Source organism: Neomonachus schauinslandi, chromosome 10 (assembly GCF_002201575.2).
Source record: "Neomonachus schauinslandi chromosome 10, ASM220157v2, whole genome shotgun sequence".
Classification (NCBI taxonomy): Eukaryota; Metazoa; Chordata; class Mammalia; order Carnivora; family Phocidae; genus Neomonachus; species Neomonachus schauinslandi.
In genome coordinates, this window is record NC_058412.1 from 115243363 (window position 1) to 115263532 (window position 20170).

The following is a 20170-nucleotide window of genomic DNA, read 5'->3' on the forward strand; positions in this document are numbered from 1 at the left end:
TCATCACCGTGTGTGTGTGTGTGTGTGTGTGAGAGAGAGAGAGAGAGAGAGACAGTTTCTTATTTCTGGCACTACAAAATATTTTAGGCTCATCTTGTATATTTCCTGCTCCAGTCCTGCAATTAGCCATTTATCCAAAGAGCCCTGGTACCTTTTGTTGGAAAATGGTATTAAACACAGAGATCTGGGTGCTAGGTGTGCTCATTGCTACTGAGTTGTTGTTGCTTCTCGCCTCTGGATTATTATCATTCTTAGAATGAAAGATTATATATATACATATATATGTATATATATACACATACATATTTTATTACAATGGTAGAATGTACTTTTTTTTTTTGAACAGTAAAGTTTTACAGAACTCAACAGGCTATAGAACCTCTACAGCCCCCTTAGCTCCTCTTTTCCACCCCATCATCTACTTGTCAGATCTTGTCAATCTTGTCAGATCCACGTACAGAATCTATCCTGACTCTCACACTGGCTGCTATCTCCATCCTCCCCCTCTGGCCTAAAGCCTCTATCATGTATCTTCTGGACCCTGGCACTAGCCACCTAACTAGTCTCCTATATCCTAGACTGAGCTTCCTTTCCTCATCAGGCTCTTTTCCACTCAATAGCCAGTGGTAGGCCCTGGATTTTAATTTTAATTTTTTAACTTTTTTCTTCCTTTCTCCCTCCTTTTATTTTTATTTTTTATTTATTTATTTATTTTTCTTCCCCTGACCCTGAATTATTATTATTATTATTTTTTAAAGATTTTATTTATTTATTTGAGACAGAGAGAATGAGAGAGAGAGAGCACATGAGAGGGGGGGAGGGTCAGAGGCAGAAGCAGGCTCCCCGCCGAGCAGGGAGCCCGATGCGGGACTCGATCCAGGGACTCCAGGATCATGACCTGAGCCGAAGGCAGTCGCTCAACCAACTGAGCCACCCAGGCGCCCCTGAATTATTATTTTTTTACGTAGGCTCCATTCCCAGCATGGAGCCCAATACGGGACTTGAACTTGCAAACCTAAGAATGAGACCGGAGTTGAGCTAAGAGTCAGATGCTCAACTAACTGAGCCACACCGGTCCCCCCCAACCCTGAATTTTTTTTTTTTTTAAGATTTTATTTATTTATTTGACAGAGAGAGAGACAGCGAGAGAGGGAACACAAGCAGGGGGAGTGGGAGAGGGAGAAGCAGGCCTCCTGCCAAGCAGGGAGCCCAATGCGGGGCTCGATCCCAGGCAGATGCTCAATGACTGAGCCATCCAGGCGCCCCTCCAACCCTGAATTTTTATTTTATTTTATTTATTTATTTTATTTTTAAAAAGATTTCATTTATTTATTTGACAGAGAGAGAGAGCACAAGCAGGGGGAGCAGCAGGCAGAGGGAGAAGCAGGCTTCCCGCTGAGCAGGGAGCCCGATGCGGGACTCGATCCCTGGATTCTGGGATCATTACCTGAGCCGAAGGCAGCCACTTAGCCAGCTGAGCCACCCAGGAGCCCCCAACCCTGAATTTTTAAAAAACTTTCTGATAATAATAAATCATGGTAGTTTATAGTTGTAAGACATTGATTGAGGGGTGCCTGGGTGGCTCAGTCGTTAAGCGTCTGCCTTCGGCTCAGGTCATGATCCCAGGGTCCTGGGATCGAGCCCCACATCAGGCTCCCTGCTCAGCGGGAAGCCTGCTTCTCCCTCTCGCTCTGCCCCTGCTTGTGTTCCCTCTCTCACATTCTCTCTCTGTCAAATAAATAAAATGAGATCTTAAAAAAAAAAAAAGACATTGATTGAATATAGAGAGCAAATATGCTACTCTTTTAAAAATTTTTTTTAAAGATTTTATTTATTTTTTGAGAGAGAGAGAATAGGAACAGGGGGAGGGGCAGGGGGAGAAGCAGTCTCCCAGCTGAGCAGGAAGCCAGGACCCTGGGATCATGACCAGAGTTGAAGGCAGATTCTTAACTGACTGAACCACCCAGGTGCCCCTCTCTTTTTTTAAAATTTTTAAAAAACTTTTTTTGAGGTATAATTTATATTAGAGTGCACAGATCTTAAGTGTGTAGCTTGATGATCTCTTATACATGGATACATGTGTGTAACCACCACCCAGATCAAGATATAGACATGTTCCCACACTCAGTCATACAGCCCGCTCCATCCCCAAGGAAAGGATTATTTGTGGTCACGCATTTCAAGTGAGACCCATCAGCGTGTTGAGTGCATTATCTGGCCGTAATCAGCTGCCTGGCTGGAGAATGTGGAGAATCTGATTTACCTAAGGTTGGGGTTTATCCAGGCAGGTATGATGGAGGGAGAGAGGGGCCGGGGAGTCAGAAGGAAGTGAGATAAATGGACGAGATTTCCAGGATGGGAGTGAAGGTGAGAGCAGGCAGAAGGAACAGTGTGAGCAAAAGTATTTAGGGCTCAAGGAATGTGATGTAGTCTCAGAATCCAGAGAGGGAACACATCAGGAGTACTGGAAGGTTGGGCTAAAAAGGGAGATGTTAATCAGGAGAGAGAGAGAGACATAGGTCCCTTTTAGGAACAGAAAAGTGGTGGTGTTTATTCAGTCACCAAATATTTACTGAGTGTCTCTGTATCAGGCCCTTTGCCTGTACTGATAGAGGGGCATAGGTTGCCTGGATGTACTGACTATTCAGTTGTTGCTGATGAGAAATGTTGTGGATGGAGAGGAGAGATGAATTTAAGACATTTCCGGAGTTAGAAGTGTCAGATGTTGACTAATAGAGGTGGTGAAGGGGTAGGGAAAGAGTTAAGGCATCTAAAACAGCACAGTTTTTCTGCAGCTTAATAGTTAGCCTTTTGTTTTTCACTAAATACAGCTTCCATTTCCATCCTCTCTCCAGCAAAGGCTGGGATGGTTTAGAATGTTACTTTTGTGCATAGAACTCTTGCTTCTGGTGCGTGCACTGAGCCAGGAATAGAGACGCACTCTTGAGTGTTGAAGTAAATGCATATGTATTTGCAGAAAGGCTATTTTTATATATAGAAAGAATGTGGAAGCAGCCTGAATGCCCAACCCCTGGGGGAAAGTTTAGGTAGATTTTGGGCTAGCCATCAGGTGGACTGTTAGGTGGCCAAGATGAAAGACACCTTTATGGACCTGTGTCACTACAAGGATATTTATATGTGAAGTCAGATTAAGAGCAGAAGGCTCCTCACTGGGTTTAGTCAGAAGATCTGGATACTGATCTTGCTTACCTTCTCCTAATCATTCTTTTGACCCTCCATTTCCACAAATGTAAAATGGGTGCGGTGATAATGACAGCTGCTTAAGTGCTCATGAGATTGTGGTAAAGATCCAGTGAGATCCTTACGTAATGGGAGTTCTAACCCCCACAGTCAGTGGCACACGTTGGTTATTAATAGCCCTGTGAGTGAACCCTGACCAGTTGGAGTGGGAAATCAGAGGGAAATTTTTATCCTTCTTGGTCCTCCTTTTTTTTCCCCTCTGTAATGTTTCTTTAGTTCGTGTTTCTGCTGTGTGTGGGGGGACCAAACAGATTCCTGCCAAGCACTGTCTAGCTGCTCTAATTTAAGCATGTGCACAGTGTGTGGGGTTGGGCAGCTTAATTTTACTCATAAGCAGCCAAGACTGAGCAGCAAGCCTTCCGGGATTTGAAGTCATTTACTGTGGACAAGCCAATATTGTCTCCCTGTGTTAGATCTAGACTGTTCTCTGCCTTTCTGGACATGTACATGGCATTATTCTCTCTCATTTGGTGTGAGCTTCACTCTCCTACAGTCCTCTCTTTTCCTTGGTGCAGCCCTTGGGTAGATTGGCTTATCTGGTAGCTTAGAGCAGTGTTTCTCAAACTCAAAAATGTGAGGACTGGCACCTCCAACCTGTATACTATCTATGGATCCCACTTTTAATAGCATTGGAGCAAAATGATACTATGTTAGCTCTGATAAAGATGGTCCAGATTATGGAAAAGCACATAAAACATTTTTCATGGAGACCTTGTGGACTGCTAGCTCTGTGTTCACCAGCACCCAGTGGTCATGGACTGCTGTTGGGAAACAGTCATTTAGGGCCCAGCTGCCCATCCGCACAACAGGTATGGGATCCATAAGGTTCCTGTGCAGCTTTCTGCATGGAATTACTGTTTTCCTTTCCCACCTTCAGTTTTCTGCACTACTTTGTCCTCTTTTGTGCTTCCCTTCCTCTATACCTATGCTGATTTACTCATATTGCACCCTCTCAGAAACACTCTCCAGCCTCACTGTCTCCTTGATCACCTGGAAAATACCTCTTCACCTTTCAGAATTAAAAGCAAGTGTCTCCTCTTCACTAGCATTATCTTGAGCCCTTTCTCCCCCCGCTTCTTCTTCGGCCTCTTCATTCCCTGTTGGCCCTAGAACACTCTTTTGCTCCTCTTTACCCTACTCTACCTTAGGTAGTCTTCTGTTGTTGCACCTGTGATACTTTATTATCATTACGTGGGTGTGTAGACACATGTTTATTCCCCTGAGGATTCTGCAGTGAATACAAGACAGATACTGCTATAGGTTTTTGTAGTCTCTTAGGGAAACCAACCATAAACATAAACAAATAAATGGAGAAACAAAGGAAATAATTATAGACTGGGGTAAGTGCTATGAAGGAAGCAAGTGGGAAGCTGACATAGACTGGAAGGAGAGGGGGACTACTTGAGATATTGTAGTCAGGGATTCTGAGGCTGCAGAAGGGTAAGACTGTTGCCTGGGAAGAGTGGGCAGGGAGAGATGTTTCAAGTAAAAGGAGCAGACTGGATATGGGAAGGTATGTGGTATGTCTGAGGAAATGAAAGGCCTAGTATGTCTTAGAACATAGAATCTGTCTTCCTTGGGGCGCCTGGGTGGCTCAGTCGTTAAGCGTCTGCCTTCAGCTCAGGTCATGATCTCAGGGTCCTGGGATGGAGCCCCACATCGGGCTCCCTGCTCTGTGGGAAGCCTGCTTCTCCCTCTCCCACTCCCCCTGCTTGTGTTCCCTCTCTCGCTGTGTCTCTCTCTGTCAAATAAATAAAATATTAAAAAAAAAAAAAAGAATCTGTCTTCCTCTGCCAGCTGCTGTGGTCACATGTCTTCATAGATTTGGCCCTGTATTTCCAAACCCAGGCACACTTCCTGTCCCAGAGCAGGCCTCAAAATGTCTGTTGAGGGCGCCTGGGTGGCTCAGTCGGTTAAGCGTCAGCCTTCGGCTCAGGTCACGATCCCGCGGTCCTGGGATTGAGTCCCATGTCTGGCTCCCTGCTCAGCGGGGAGCCTGCTTCTTCCTCTGCCTGCCACTCCTCCTGCTTATGTTCCCTCTCTTTCTCTCTCTCACTCTCAAATAAATAAAATCTTAAAAAAAAAGAAAAAAAAAACCCTGTGGAATTGATGAATTTCTTTCTTTTTCTTTTTTTGTCCACTCTCCTGGTCTCTTTATGTTTAATTGGCTACACTGGCCTTCTGTGGCTTCTTGGTTGGCTTAGTGGACAATTATACCCCTTGCTTAAAATAAGGTCACCATAGTAACCTAATTTACTATGAAGTTTAGGTTATCTGTCCTTCCCAAGTTGAATTTTGGAAAAAGATGAGTTTTAAATACTTTTTGGCCTTTGGAAGAAAGCTGTTTTGTAACTAATTTTGTCTTGGTGCTGTGGTCAGTTCCTTTCAATTTAGCAGTTCTTTTTTTGTTTAAAAATTTATTTATTTATTGGAGAGAGAGAGAGAGTATGTGCACATGAGCGGGGAGAGGGGGAAGGGCAGAGGGAGAGGGAGAGAATTTCAAGCAGACTCCCTTCTGAGTGCAGAGTCCGACATGGGGCTTAATGTCATGACCTTAGCCAAAACCAAGAGATGGACACTCAACTGATTGAGCCACTCAGGCACCCCCAATTTGACAATTCTTGTATGGGGATCTTTTTGTCTTTTTGACTTCTGCAACATGGATATCATTGGTTTATTTTGATGATTCACCTTGATTTGTGTGTGTATTCCTATTGCTGTTTTGTGACTCTAGGTATTCATAATCAAATCTTTAAAAAAAAATTGTTTTTAAAGAGTTTATTTGTCAGAGAGAGAGAGAACACACAAGCAGGGGGAGTGGCAGGCAGAGGGAGAGGGAGAAGCAGGCTCCCAGCTGAGCAAGAACCCTGCGATCATGACCTGAGCCGAAGGCAGACGCTTAACTGACTGAGCCACCCTGGCGTCCTATCAAATCTTTTTAAAAAGTACATTTGGGGGTGCCTTGGTGGCTCAGTTGGTTGAGCATCCGACTCTTGATTTCAGCTTGGGTCATGGTCTCAGGGTCATGGGATTGAGCCCTGTGTCAGGCTCTGTGCTCAGTGTGGAGTCTGCTTGGGATTCTCTCTCTCCCTGTCCCCCCAGTTGTGTGCACGCTTGTGCGCGCTCTCTTTCTCTCTCTCAAATAAATAAATAAAATCTCAAAACAAACAAACAAACAAAAAGTAGGCACCCGGCTGGCTCAGTTGGTGGAGCATGCGACTCTGATCTCAGGGTTGTGAGTTTGAGCCTTGCATTGGTTGTGGAGATTGCTTAAAAATAAAATCTTAAAAAAAATACATTTGATGAACATTTATTGAATGTCTATGCATTCAATATGCAGAACAGTCTGAAGGAAATTCAGACATTTGGCAAACACCTCTCTTCATCTTTCAAGGTTCAGCCCAAGTGCTAAGTCTTCTTCTTTAAAGCTGTTTTCCTAACCCTCCAGTACCTGATGAAAAAGTTTGAAGTGGACTTCCACTCATTTGCTGCCTCTGAGGAAGGTGAGCAAAACTAGTTTTGGGTAAATTAAGGAAGAGACTAGGAGTTGAGTGGTAAAAAAAAAAAAAAAACAACTTTAAAATAGAAGGGTGCAGGGGCCCCTGGGTAGCTCAGTCATTTGAATGGCTGACTTGTGATTTTGGCTCAGGTCATGATCTCAGAGTCCTGGGATTGAGCTCCTTGTCAGGCTCCACACTCAGTGCAGAGTCTACTTTTCCTTCCCTTCTCCCTCTGCTTCCCCCCCCCCCACCCACGCTTGCCCACGCTGGCTTGCTTTCTCTCAAATAAATAAATAAAATCTTAAAAAGAGAGAGAGAGAGAGAAGGGTCCAGGGCATCTGGCTGGTGGGATATGTGACTCTTGATTTCAGGATCAGGGGTTCGAGGCCCACTTTGGGAGTAAAGATTATGTAAAAATAAAAAATCTTTATAACAGATTAAAAAAAAAATGTGTCCACTCAAGTGCTTTAGAAAGGGGGTAGCGGAGAGCATGCAGAAACTTAGTCTCTAGCCCAGGCATGCCATAGGAAATATTGTCTCTTTTCTATCTGGTTCTGGTCACAGGGTATAGGTAGGCCAGATAATTTTAGGCCTGATACTCCTTTACTCTTTTGCTTCCAGAGATCAAGAATGTTCTTGGTCTTTTTGTAGAGACGGATGGCGAATTCCAAGGAACCCACCATATTTCTCTTTGGGCCCTTGCTACTCTAGAAGCCCTGATGTTTGGTCATCTATTTTGTAACTTCAGGACCTAGCCATTTGTCTCACAATATAAATTTATGGGGCACCTGGGTGGCTCAGTCAGATGAGCATCTGACTCTTGGTTTCGGCTCAGGTTGTAATCTCAGGGTCGTGTGATCAAGCCTTGCATTGGCTCCACACCCAGCGGGGGTCTGTTTCAGTTTCTTTCTCCCTCTTCCCTTGCCCCTCCCCAATGCAATCTCTCTCTCAAATAAGTAAATAAATCTTAAAAAAAAAAAAAAGAATATAAATTTAGGAATGTTTGTTGAATAATGGAATCAATAGCGAGTAGTTTCTGCCCTATAAAGTGCTTAGCATGTAGTGTTTGTATTTGCCACTTAAAAATCCTGTTTGTGGGACGCCTCGGTGGCTCAGTCGGTTAAGCGCCTGCCTTAGACTCAGGATGTGATCCCAGGGTCATGGGATCGGGCTCCTTGCTCAGTGGGGAGCCTGCTTTTCCCTCTGCCTCCCCCCCCGCCGGCCCCGCCTCTGACAAATAAAATCTATAAAAAAAAATCCTGTTTGTGAGTTGAGTTTGAAATGTTTTTATTGAGTCTTGAGCTCTTTTCTTCAAAGGAAAACTATTGAACGTTTAAACTATATCTGATGATCATTTCAAACTCTCTTATTTAGGCAAAATTAATTCAAGAAGAGGTAGAAAACATGACCAGATTAGTAACCATAGAAGTGATGGAAAAGGTCGATAAAGAATTATCTTGAAAAGATCTCAGAGTAGGCGGTTGAATAGAAATGAAGTCAAGCTTTTTAGTACTTTCTCTGAGGTTTAGCATAGCCTAATACTAAAACTGGGCAGGAAAGACATATGAGGAACCTTGGACAAATCCTACTGGCAAAAGAGACACAAAACTTGTCAGTAAACACCAAATAGACACTTATTAAATGAATGACACACACAACCAAATATGATGTATTTTAGCAGGATAATGTTAACTTAAACTTAGGAAATCTGTTATTTCATTATATTCATAGAGTAAAAGAGAAAAGCTGTATAATCATCTTTTTTTTTTTTTAAAGATTTTATTTATTCATTTGAGACACAGAGATAGAGAGAGAGCATGAGCAGGGGGAGAGGCAGAGGCAGAGGGAGAAGCAGGCTCCCCGCTGAGCCAGGAGCCTGATGTGGGACTCGATCCCAGGACCCTGGGATCATGACCTGAGCTGAAGGCAGACGCTTAACCATCTGAGCCACCCAGGCGCCCCAAGCTGTATAATCATCTTGACAAAATCTGAAAAGTCTATTTATTCTCCATGAATCCTTGGTAAGTAGGTGTGGAGGAAAACTTCACATTAAAGGCATTAATTAAAAAATTTGACAGACTTAAGACTTAATGATGAAACATTGGAGACGTTTTCATTAAAGAGAAGGATGCCAACTATTTGCTAATTTTCAGCATCATCTTAGAAGCACTAATGAGTATGGTAAAACGAAAAATAAATGGTAGGTATCAGTATTGAAAGTGAGATAGTATAGTCATAATTTGAATATGATATGATAGTCCACCTGGGAAATGCAAGGGAATTAATTGATAATCTATTGGCTGGAGTTTGAATAGGTTCAAAAATCAAAACAATGTAACAAGGTATACAGTGAGAATGATTGCTTCCACTTCTTTGTCCTATACCTGCTCTGTCCTCTATAGGTAACCAGTTTTTTAAGTTTCTATCCATCCTACTAGTGTTTATTTCAATACAAACAAAACAAATACATTTTCTGATTTTCCTCTTTTGTAACAAGGAAGGTATCATAAGATATGAACTATTCTGTAGCTAGCCATTTTAAAACTTAACATGTCTTAGAAATCTTTCTATATCAGTTCACAGAATGTGTTCTCTCTCTCTTTTTTTAAGATTTATTTATCTTAGTGAGAGTCTTAAGTAGACTCTGTGCTGAACATGGAGCCCGATGTGGGGCTCAATCTCACAACCCTGAGGTGATGACCTGAGCCGAAACCAAGACTTGGTCGCTCACCCAGGCACTCTTTTTTCTCTCTCTTTTTTATAGCTGCATAATATTCTGTTTTGTGGATGTGCCAAGCAGCATAAAAATCCCGAAACCATGAAGCTGTTGGCTGAATGTCTGCTCATTACGTACTTTTCAGAACTTTTAATTTATAAGTATTTATTTTGGGGGGACCTGGGTGGCTCAGTTGGTTGGATGTCTGACTCTTAATCTCAGCTTGGTTCTCAATCTCTGGGTCGTGAGTTCAGGCCTTGCAGTGCTGGGCATGGTGCCCACATTTTAAAAAAAGTATTTATTTTTCCTTACACAACTATTATGTGATTAAATCCTTGTAAAAATTGAAACTACCGGGGGCGTGGGTGTTCCAGTCAGTTAAGTGTCTGACTCTTTGTTTCGGCTTGGGTCCTGATCTCCGGGTTGTGGGCTCTAGCTCCGAGTCTGGCTCCATGCTCAGAGTGGAAGTCTGCTTGTTCCTCTCCCTCTGCTCCTCCCCCTGCTTGCACTCTCTTTCTCTCTCAAAAAATAAATAAGTAAAATCTTAAAAAAAAAAGAAAAGAAAGAAAAAGAAAATTCAAACTACTGGCAAAAGTCTCTTGGCTGTTTCCAGTACCTCTTTCCCTCCCTAGAGCTTACTTTGGTGTCAGTTTGGTATTTGATATCTGTTCCTTTCTGGCTAATATTTCCATTAGAAATGTGATTCCCAGCTGCAATGTTAGTTTGGAATCTAGAGTCTCATCAGTGGCTGTTAGTTACATGTTGAAGTTGGAAATTCTTTTTCCCTTTTTCTGTCTATACAGATTCCATTCACAATGTTAACCTTTTGACTTCTGCCCCAGCACCCCTAATGGTTGTCCAAATATTTAGGTTGCACCAGATAAAATTATTGTTTTTGTAGGTAAAAAGTAGTTATCAGTGGTTTTATGTGGTTCACCTAATAGTTTTAAAACTTAATTGGTTCACATGTCTGATTCTCCTCAAGGGCAGGAGCCAGAACACATACACTTTATAATCCCTTTCAGGACCTGGGATTGACTGGACAGATCAAAGTCACTTAATAAAGTTCTGTGGACTGATAAAGCTGAGCTGTTTTCCAAGGCAACTAGCAATTTTGATCCACCAAGTCTTCCCTTTTCTCTGAAATGCAGTTAGGTTTCCCCATCCTCCATGAGTGCCTTTCATCCTTGTACACTTTAGGAAAGTAGGGAAAACTGTCTTCTCCTTAGGAAATCTTGCTTACCCCTTGGTTACTGTTGACTCTTCTGGAGAGGTTTGTATAGTGTGCAGACTGTAGGATGCCTGTGCCTGAGCAAGGAAGGGCTTTGGGCTAGCCAAGGACCTAGAGCTCCTTCTTCAGACTCCTGAGTATGTGCACTGGAGTTGCTAGCCTAAGAATTTGGAGTTGATTCTGTGGATCTGGACTTACCAGACTTTTAGAAGGCACTGGCCAGTGCAAATTCAAAATAATTTGGGGTTTGTCCTGAGGTTGTCGACTTTTTATTTTCCAAATAAGGATATTTAAAATAAATATTTAATTATATATTTTTTATAGTTAATACATGCTCATGGTACAACATTCAAAACATACAAAAAGATATATATTGAATAAAATAAGTCTCATACTTCCTCTCCAGTTCCTTAACTATCCAGTTCCCCTCCCAAGAGGCAAACCGGGTTGCTTGATCATCCTTCCAGAGATAGCCCACGCATTTAAAAACAGGTACGAATGTATTGGCTCTCTCTTCTCCCCCAAATAAATGGTAGTGTATTCAGTACCATTTTGCATTTTTAGTTGTTGGGTTTTTTCCCACTTTTCTTAGAGATCTTTTAAAATCGGTACATAGAGAGCTGACTTAATCTTTTTAATGGCTCCATAATATTAGTAAGAGTATTAAAAACGAACAGGTACCACTGTTTTAATTTAAAAAGTATTTATGCACCAAAAATTTAGAAAGAATGTGATTTAGTATAAAGAAAAGTTCTGCAATAATTTAATATAAATACAGTTCTGTGAAAAATTAATTCTTTGTGTTGGTCCAAAGACTTGTGTTTGAAAACTGTTGCTAGAGATAGTAAATCATTAAAGAAAGGGCTTTTGAATAGGAGTGTGTTAGATCAGAGTTTGATATTTTAGGGAGGCTCACTAGTCTCTTGTAGATTGAACAAATGAGAGGGCAGGAGGAATATATATGTATTTTTTTTAAATGATTTTATTTATTTGAGAGAGAGAGTGCACGGGGAGAGAGGAGGAGGGAGGAGCAGAGGCAGAGGGAGAAGCAGGCTCCCCGCGGAGCAGGGAGTCCGATGCAGGGCTCAATTCCAGGACCCTGGGATCATGACCTGAGCTGAAGGCAGACGCTCAACTGACTGAGCCCAGGCGTCCCAGTCAAGAGGAATATAATTGAGATATCTATATTCTTCTCCCTGTTTTATTTATTTATTTATTTATTTTTAAGATTTTAAGTGATCTCTACACCCAACGTGGGACTCGAACTCACAACCCCAAGATCAAGAGTCCCATGTGCCACCAACTGAGCCAGCCACGTGCCCCCCCCCCCCCTTGCCTTCTCTCAGTTTTATAGAGAGGAATAGGTTTAGGGAATCCTTTTGTCTCCTACAATTATACTTCACAGTTCACAGATCGTATAATTAGCTAGTCTGCTGTCAGGATATCTTACGTTTGTAGCAGCTGTATGTCAGTTGTATTGAAGTAGGGACACTAGTTTCAAGGCTGTTTATTCCTTCTGTTAACATTTTCTGGGCACTTAATGTATGTATAGTACCATTCAGAATTTTGAAAAGCATACCCTGTCAGTCCTGTGTGAGAAATACCCACACAAATTGATGGGGGCCTGAACTTGGAGAGTGACTCAAATTGGAATGGGTAGCTGGAGTCAAAGAGCTTTGGGATTGAAGAATTGACAGGATGCCTGACCTTTGGGAAGAACAGAAAGAGCAGAATTCATTAGCTCAACATTTATTGAATGCCCAGTATCTGCAACCTACTGTGATAGGTTAAACTGCAAGCAAACTGCCTTAGAGGTTGCTAGTATAGGATTGAAGAGGACATAGTGTACAGACACAAGGAAGCAGGCCGATTTATTTAGGTAGCACATGTTTATTAGGTTGGTGGGGTACTAGGTGATTGATATAAGAAAGGCTGGAAATGGTACAAATCAAGCTGTAGGGAGAAAATATAGGTAGAATCTGAACTTTCTCAATCTAGAATAGCAATCTGATTAATGCAAGTATTTAAGAGAACAATTGCAAACAATATTTATTTTTCTTTATTTTTAACCATTTATTTATTTTTGGAATGAGCAACAGAATAATATGGTTGAAAAATAAAGAGCATTAACAGGTACACTACAAAAAGTCTCCCTCCCACTTTCACTCCTTCCCTCCCCCATACTCAGTTCCCCTCGTGTGTCGGGTAGGTTTTAATGCTGGAAACAGAAACCACCGTGGGTGCTTTAACCACAAAAGGATTTAACACAAGAAATTGGCTTTTTACAAAGTTGTTGGAAGGGTTGGAGAAGTGGGACTCATGGTTGCCTTCCTTAGGTATCAATTTGAAGGACCCGCCGCTGGAGCTCTGTTCTGGAGGCCAGGAATTCACTCCTGCCGGGGCCACTGCCACCCTCCACACTTGCTTGAGACTTAGGAAGCAGTAATTAGACATTAGGTCCTTGCTTCTGCAGACCAGTGTATCAGTATCTCCAGGGAGCTTGTTTATTTATTTATTTATTTTATTATTATTATTAAAGATTTTATTTATTTGACAGAGAGAGAGACAGTGAGAGAGGGAACACAAGCGGGGGGAGTGGGAGGGGGGAGAAGCAGGCTCCCCACTTGAGCAGGGAGCCCGATGCGGGGCTCGATCCCAGGACCCTGGGATCATGACCTGAGCCGAAGGCAGACGCTTAACGACTGAGCCACCCAGGCGCCCCCAGGGAGCTTGTTTAAAGCTCTTAAGGCCCTAGCTCCATCTGCTGACTCAGAATCTGCATTTTAACAAGATCCTCTGATGATTTGCGTTACATGAAAGTTTGAGAGGCCCTGCAGTGGAGCACTGGGTTTGGCCACTACAGTTGCCTCTAAACCCACAGGTCTTCATGACCTTGATTGCCAGTTGTTAGGGAGTCAGGGAAATGTAGTTGTTGGTTTTCCCAACTCTCAGTCTGGTAGGAGGGTGAACTGTTGAACTGTTGACCTGACCATACTTCTACAAGTAACCATTGTTAGATTCTTGTGTAAAATACTTCTATGCGTGTTTAAGCATATATAAATATACATTTTCATCATTTTTTTGTTTTTGTTTTTTAAAGATTTTATTTATTTATTTGACAGAGAGAGAGCGAGAGAGAGCGTGAGCACAGGCAGGGGGGCGGCAGGCAGAGGGAAGGGGAGAAGCAGGCTCCCTGCTGAGCAGGGGGCCCGATGTGGGACTTGATCCCAGAACCCTGGGATCATGACCCTAGCCGAAGGCAGATGCCTAACCAGCTGAGCCACCCAGGCGCCCCTTTTTCATCTTTTTTTTAAAAAATATTTTATTTATTTATTTGACAGAGAGATAGAGATAGTGAGAGCAGAAACACAAGCAGGGGGAGTGGGAGAGGGAGAAGCAGGCTCCCCGCTGAGCAGGGAGCCCGACGTGGGGCTCGATCCCAGGACCCTGGATCATGACCTGAGCCAAAGGCAGACACTTAACGACTGAGCCACCCAGGTGCCCCAATCTTTTTTTTTTTTTTTTAAAGATTTTATTTATTTGTTTGAGAGAGAGACAGAGCACGAGTGGGGGGAGCAGAGGGAGAGGGAGAACCGACTCCTCACCAAGTGGGGAGCCCAATGCGGACCCTGAGATCATGACCTGAGCTGAAGTCAGGTGCTTAATTGACTGAGCCACCGAGGCGCCCCTACTTTTTCATCTTTTAAAAAAATAAACAGTAGCTTACCATACACAGTGTTTTGTACCTTGCTGTTTTCATTTAATAGTTCATCTTGAGAGAGCTTTCCATATCATGACAGAACCGTTTTGTTTTTTTTTTTAAGCAGCTGCATGGTATTCTATATGTATTATACAATTTTTAAATTGAGGCTATCTAATATAGTCTGGGTTGCATGGTCACTCTAATTTATTGGCTTATGTAAAATATAATCTAGTTGTTAAATGTTTGCTTCCTGCCTCCTTTGTGCTCTGGTCTTGTGTGTATGTCATCTTGTTTAACTTGCATTGTAATCTAGTATGCTGGGTATCCCTTCTCTACTCTACATGACAAAACTCAGGCTCTGAAAAGTCAATTTAATAATTCATAAACTAAAGAATGTCCGGGTTGGGATTTGAACCCCAGGTCTGTTAGCCTCCATAATTTGTGATTTGACACAATTACACAGTCTCTAAATGGTAGGCTTTATTTAGTACTTTGGTAAGCTAGTCTTTTGGGAAGAGGTTTGGAAGGGTACTGTTTTGGATATTTTGGGTGGGTGTTAAAGGCATTTAACTTTTTTTTCCGACTCAGGTATCCAGCTCACATAGAAGACATTGACTACGAAGAAGGAAAAGTACTCATCCATTTCAAGCGTTGGAACCATCGTTATGATGAGTGGTTCTGCTGGGACAGTCCTTATTTACGCCCTTTAGAGAAAATACAGCTGAGGAAAGAGGGTTTACATGAAGATGAAGGATCTTCTGTGAGTATCAAGTCTGTAATGAGCTGGGTCAGCCGTTGGTTACTTTATGTTCCAGCCTTTGATATTCAGTGTGAAAGTCAGTAGCAGCTGGGGAACCAATCCTTATTTAGGCCTGTAGTTGCAACCCCGAGATCTCCATGGTGCGTGGGGCTCTTGAAGAATCTCAGTTGTCATCTGTCTATATGATATGATTGACATGACAGCTCATAAACGATCTTGGTTGAAAAGCATTGAGGATGAATGGGGACCTTATCTCTTTCTTTTATACTACTGTATCCCTTCAGATCATTTATTAAACTTATTTGTTGTGTGAACATTTATTAAGCAATCATTCCATGTGGAGCCTCATATCAAGGTCTTTTATAAAGTTTTTTTTTTTTTTAAGGTTTTATTTATTATTTGAGTGAGAGCTAGAGAGCATGCGCAGGAACCGGGGGGCGGGGTGGGGGAAGAGGGAGAACGAGAAGCAGACTCCCTGCTGAGCAGGGAGCCCGATGTGGGGCTGGATCCCAGGACCCTGAGATCATGACTCTTGTCGAAGGCAGACGCTTAACTGAGCCACCCAGGCACCCCCTTTTATAAACTCTTGAGGGGTACCTGGCAGGCTTAGTTGGTAGAGCGTGTGACTCTTGATCTTGGGGTTATGAGTTCGAGCCCCACATTCGGTGTGGAGCCTACTTTAAAAAAAAAAAAGCTCTTGAATATCTTGGAATTGGACTGTATTCCTTTTTCTAAATTTCATCGCTATGCCTGGAGCTTTTACTGATTTCAGAATGAAAAATGAAGTATTAGTTTTGAGTTTTTAAAACAGGCATTGAGAAATCTGTAGAAATCCTGCTGCCTTTGGATCTGACTCACCCCCAGATTCTGTTTTTCATTTTAACCCTGGCCAGGAAACTTGAACTCTTGCTGTCTGTGTGTGTCCTTCCTTTCCCATCCCCACCCCCACTGTTTACTGTTGGGTCACCTGGGTGGCTCAGCCGGTTAAGCGTCTCCCTTGAGCTCAGGTTATGATCCCAGGGTCCTGGGATCAAGTCCCATGTTGGTCTCCCTGCTCAGCGGGGAAACTGCTGCTTCCTCTCCCTCTCCCTCTGCCTCTCCTTCTGCTTGTGTGCTTTCTCTGTCAAATAAATAAGTAAAAATCTTTAAAAAAAAAAAAAAAAGAATTGTTTACTGTTGTCCAATTTGATTGCTCAGTATTTATTCTACAAACTGTATCAATGCAAACTGTGTGCTGGGAAAACAGTATGAAATATTAAAAGTGAATGGGTGCTTCCTTTGGCAAAAGACCCTTTAAAAATGTGGGTGGTATTAGGTGGCATGAATGCTGATTCCCTCGAGCTGCGGTAGGTTTCCTCCTTCCAACTTGTATACTGGGTGTGTTCCTAGTGGTCCTGGGCTCAGGGACAGGGTAAGGATTTTAATCAGTACTTTGCTATGCCTGCCCAGACCTCCTAGGATAGGAAGAATCTTGTGTCCAGCCCTTTTGGTTTGACACCCAGTGTTGAACAGCAGAAACATCTTCCTCCATCCCAGTAGCTATCTCCCCTTCCCACTCTTGTCAGTCAGCTTTTCTCACAAAATCTGGTACTGTGTACGTACTATGCAACTGGATTGGTAACAGTCTTTTTGTTTTGTTTTAATGCTTTTTAGGAATTTCAAATAAACGAGCAGGTCCTTGCTTGCTGGTCTGATTGTCGTTTTTACCCAGCCAAAGTCACTGCTGTTAACAAGGATGGTAAGGCATTTTAGTTGTCATTGTTTTTATTCATGCATTAGGGGGGGAATTTGTAATAATAGAGTCTGATAGTGTATTTTCAGTATGTATTTATTGCCTAGGAATCCTCTCTTTTCAAGTTAATCACTATGTCAGGAATTAGGAAGAAATTATAAATGGAGACAAAGCTGGGTTAAAAAGAGGAATTTGATTCTTTGCCTCCTAAATTTTAGCAGTAGTTTTCCATAAAATGGTTCATCTGTCACTCTGCTGGTAAGTGTGCAGGTTTTTGTCCAGGAGTTCCTAATATAATTGATGAAATAAGCCTTAATATTCCTTTTAATTATTTGTGAATAGCCTAGAAATGAAGTGGACATTAATAAACATTTCTTAAAAATATGCTTTGTGAGGGGTGCCTGGCTGGCTCAGTCAGTAGAGCATGTGACTATGATCTTGGGGTCACATTGGGTGTGGAGCCTACTTAAAAAAAAGCTTTGTTGATACAACATGATTGAGGGCAGTCTGTAATATCAAAGCTGCTAGTTGAAATTGGGGCCCTGGGATTTAGAGCATTGAGTTGGGATGCCTTTGCCAGAGTTTGGAACCTGTGAGGAATCAAGACTGGCAACATGACCCAAAGAGGCTCATTTTGCTAGTACAAAGGCAGAAGGAGGGTTAAGAAGAAAATATGCATGGTCAGCATCCTGACACTCAGAGAATAGACTCTGGGTCCGAGTGATACCTTTTTTTGGGGGGGGGAGGGGTATTTTATTTCAGGATGTTTGTGGTATGTCCATGATCTCTTCAGTGAATGTTTAGGCCAGTCAGGCCTTTTAGTACCAGTGTTAGTGGTGACTCTAAGGCCAGATTGACTTTTCATTCAGTGAAGTTATTCAAGTATTCATTCAGCACTCTGTTAAATGCTGGACCTGGGGCTGACCAAGCTTTGTCTGAGAATGGGTTGAAATGGTCAAAAATGAATATACATTTGCATATGGCAGAACTTTCTGTTTCTCTTTTGCTACATTCACCCCACCTCCACCCTTCTAGCTGTTAGGCCAGTGTGGGTTAACTCTACTAAGATGTAGCTTATCCTGAAAGCACGATCCTCTTGCCTCAGGCTTCCAAAGCAAGGTTGTATTTTTTAAATGCCTAAGCAGTTAGTGATACTCCAGCTTATGGTTGATTAAGTCTTTTTGGATGGTCCTTGTTTCCCTAAATTTCTTTTATAATCTTGTGTTCAAAATAAAATCCCTGTTACTACTTTTCATATGTATCACTTTAGCCTAAAAATATATTTTAAAGGAAAGCTTACATGTTATTAAATTGCCTTTTAGTAAATGACATGGTTTACTTTTTTAGAGTCTTATTTTCAAGATTAACAATGTTTTCTGCTCTTACTGGATTTAAATCATATGATATGAGATATAGGTGTCCTAAATGTACATAGATGTGTTCCTGCAAGTCTGTTAGGTTGATTTATGCTGATCAATCATATCTGGAGGTGTGCTCCCTTGGGGAAATGGCTGGCCCTTAGATAAAAGTTGTGAGTAGTAGCATGGTAATTCTGTAGATAAAGGAGGTTGTAGAAAGGAAGCAACATTTCTCTTTGGATCCAGTGATGTCCCAGAGTTATATGGAAGATAGAAAGGAGGCCCGGGGAGTTGGGTGAGGAAGTGGCAAAGGAGAAAAGGCAGATTGTGTAAGAAGGGTTTGGGGAACCCTGGGAGCAGTCTTGCAGAGGGGTAGGGTGGTGTCTTGGTGGAGGCAGTAGAGGCTTAGGAACCTACTGTTTGCATCTAATATCTGCAGAGCCCAGAGCTGGGCATCTTGGATTTAAAGGGAAACAAATAAACAAAAACTAGTTCAAAGCAGTGTGAAGTAGGTGTTGCTATATAGCCACCTGGAGGAGGCAGGACAGGAACAGAATGGTGCAGATAAATCATAAGGGGAGGAGTGAGGGACCCCTGTCTGCAGTTACTGTTTTTTTTTTTGTATGTTGATGGGTCTGGAATTTTTTGAAATAATCATTTAAGGACTGAAAGTCTTTGGCCAAATTTTTGGCCATAGTTAAGATTTTTAAATGTCTTTTAAACTGGGGCAACCAGAGCTTTGGAAGTTGTTTTAAAAAATATTTTTAGTTTATTTTCTCCATGAGCTAAAATTATGGGAGAGTCTTCAGATAGTGATTGTCCCTAAAATGTTCATTTGTCACCCTAATAATATTGGTTCTGTAAGCTCTGAAGTCTGTCCAGTGAATTTTAGTTCATTGAAGGACATTGAATATGAGTGGAGATTTCTGCCAGAACCAGTTTTCCCCAGAGTTCTTGGGTCTGAAGTCCTTACTGGGCTTGAGACTAATTGGAAGGGAAAGTAGAGGAAGGGCATGGGGGAGGGGAAATCCTGAACGTTAGTGGAATTGGCTGGTTGGTATTATTGCCACACTGAAGGAATATGAAGGAAAGCTAGCCTTCGTGAGAGCTCAGATCTGTGCCTGATTTTGAGACGAGATAATGACTCTTAGGTGCTGCCTTTAGGTTAGATGTTATCCATGGGAGCTGGTGGACGGTTTCTAGTTCAGTATGATTCTAGTAATTGCAGGATGGGGAGAGACAGTGCTGGGCTCTTTTTTCCACTCTTTCCTTGGTTTTCTGCTCTGCCTCAATTTCATCTGCAGCAGGGACCACCGCAGCCAGATGGCACTGTGAGGAGAAGCTCTGCTGGGAAGGTGCCCCCTTTATTTCCCGTTAAAGTCATTCTGTCTTGTTGGTGCTGCTAGGAGTAGCTGGGCATATAGTGAAGTCACACCCTATAGATGAATCTTTGGAAGGCGTGGCCTCATTTTCTTGCCACTCTTAACCTCCTTGGTGGTTTTCCTGAGGCTGAGCATTGAGGCTGCTGGCATTGGGAGTCTGGCATGATTGAAACACAACTCAGTGGCAACTTTAGAGTTTCTTAAGGCTGTAATTAAGCACTTGGAAACTGGGGAGGGCAGCGCAGTGTTATTTAGTTCTTTTCACCTGGAATAATTCTTTGGCAGTGGCAATTAAGCATCATTTCATGTGAAGGCAGCCACACGTGTTTAGCCTTGTTAGCCCGGCTATCTGTGTTGGAGTAAAGGATGGGATTCTGTTTCCAGTGAATCTTTGTTTGGAAGCCATGTCTGGTGAGGTGACCTCAGCTCTTTGCTGGGGCTGCTCAGCTCCCCTTTGTTACACTGGGGATGGCAGAGCCACTTGTGTGTCAGGGCTTTGTGTCCCCCATCCTGAACCCTGCTGCTCT

The 20170-nt window shown here is 42.5% G+C and overlaps 1 protein-coding gene across 1 annotated transcript in view; it reads left to right on the top strand.

The window, feature by feature from the left end:
• Nucleotides 1-20170, top strand: part of PHF20 (PHD finger protein 20) — a 143937-nt gene that overhangs the window by 45735 nt on the left and 78032 nt on the right. Inside the window, exons 3-4 of the mRNA XM_021689055.2 lie at nucleotides 15000-15171; nucleotides 16825-16909. Coding sequence (XP_021544730.1) covers nucleotides 15000-15171; nucleotides 16825-16909 — 257 coding nt within the window. The remainder of the gene's footprint in view (nucleotides 1-14999; nucleotides 15172-16824; nucleotides 16910-20170) is intronic.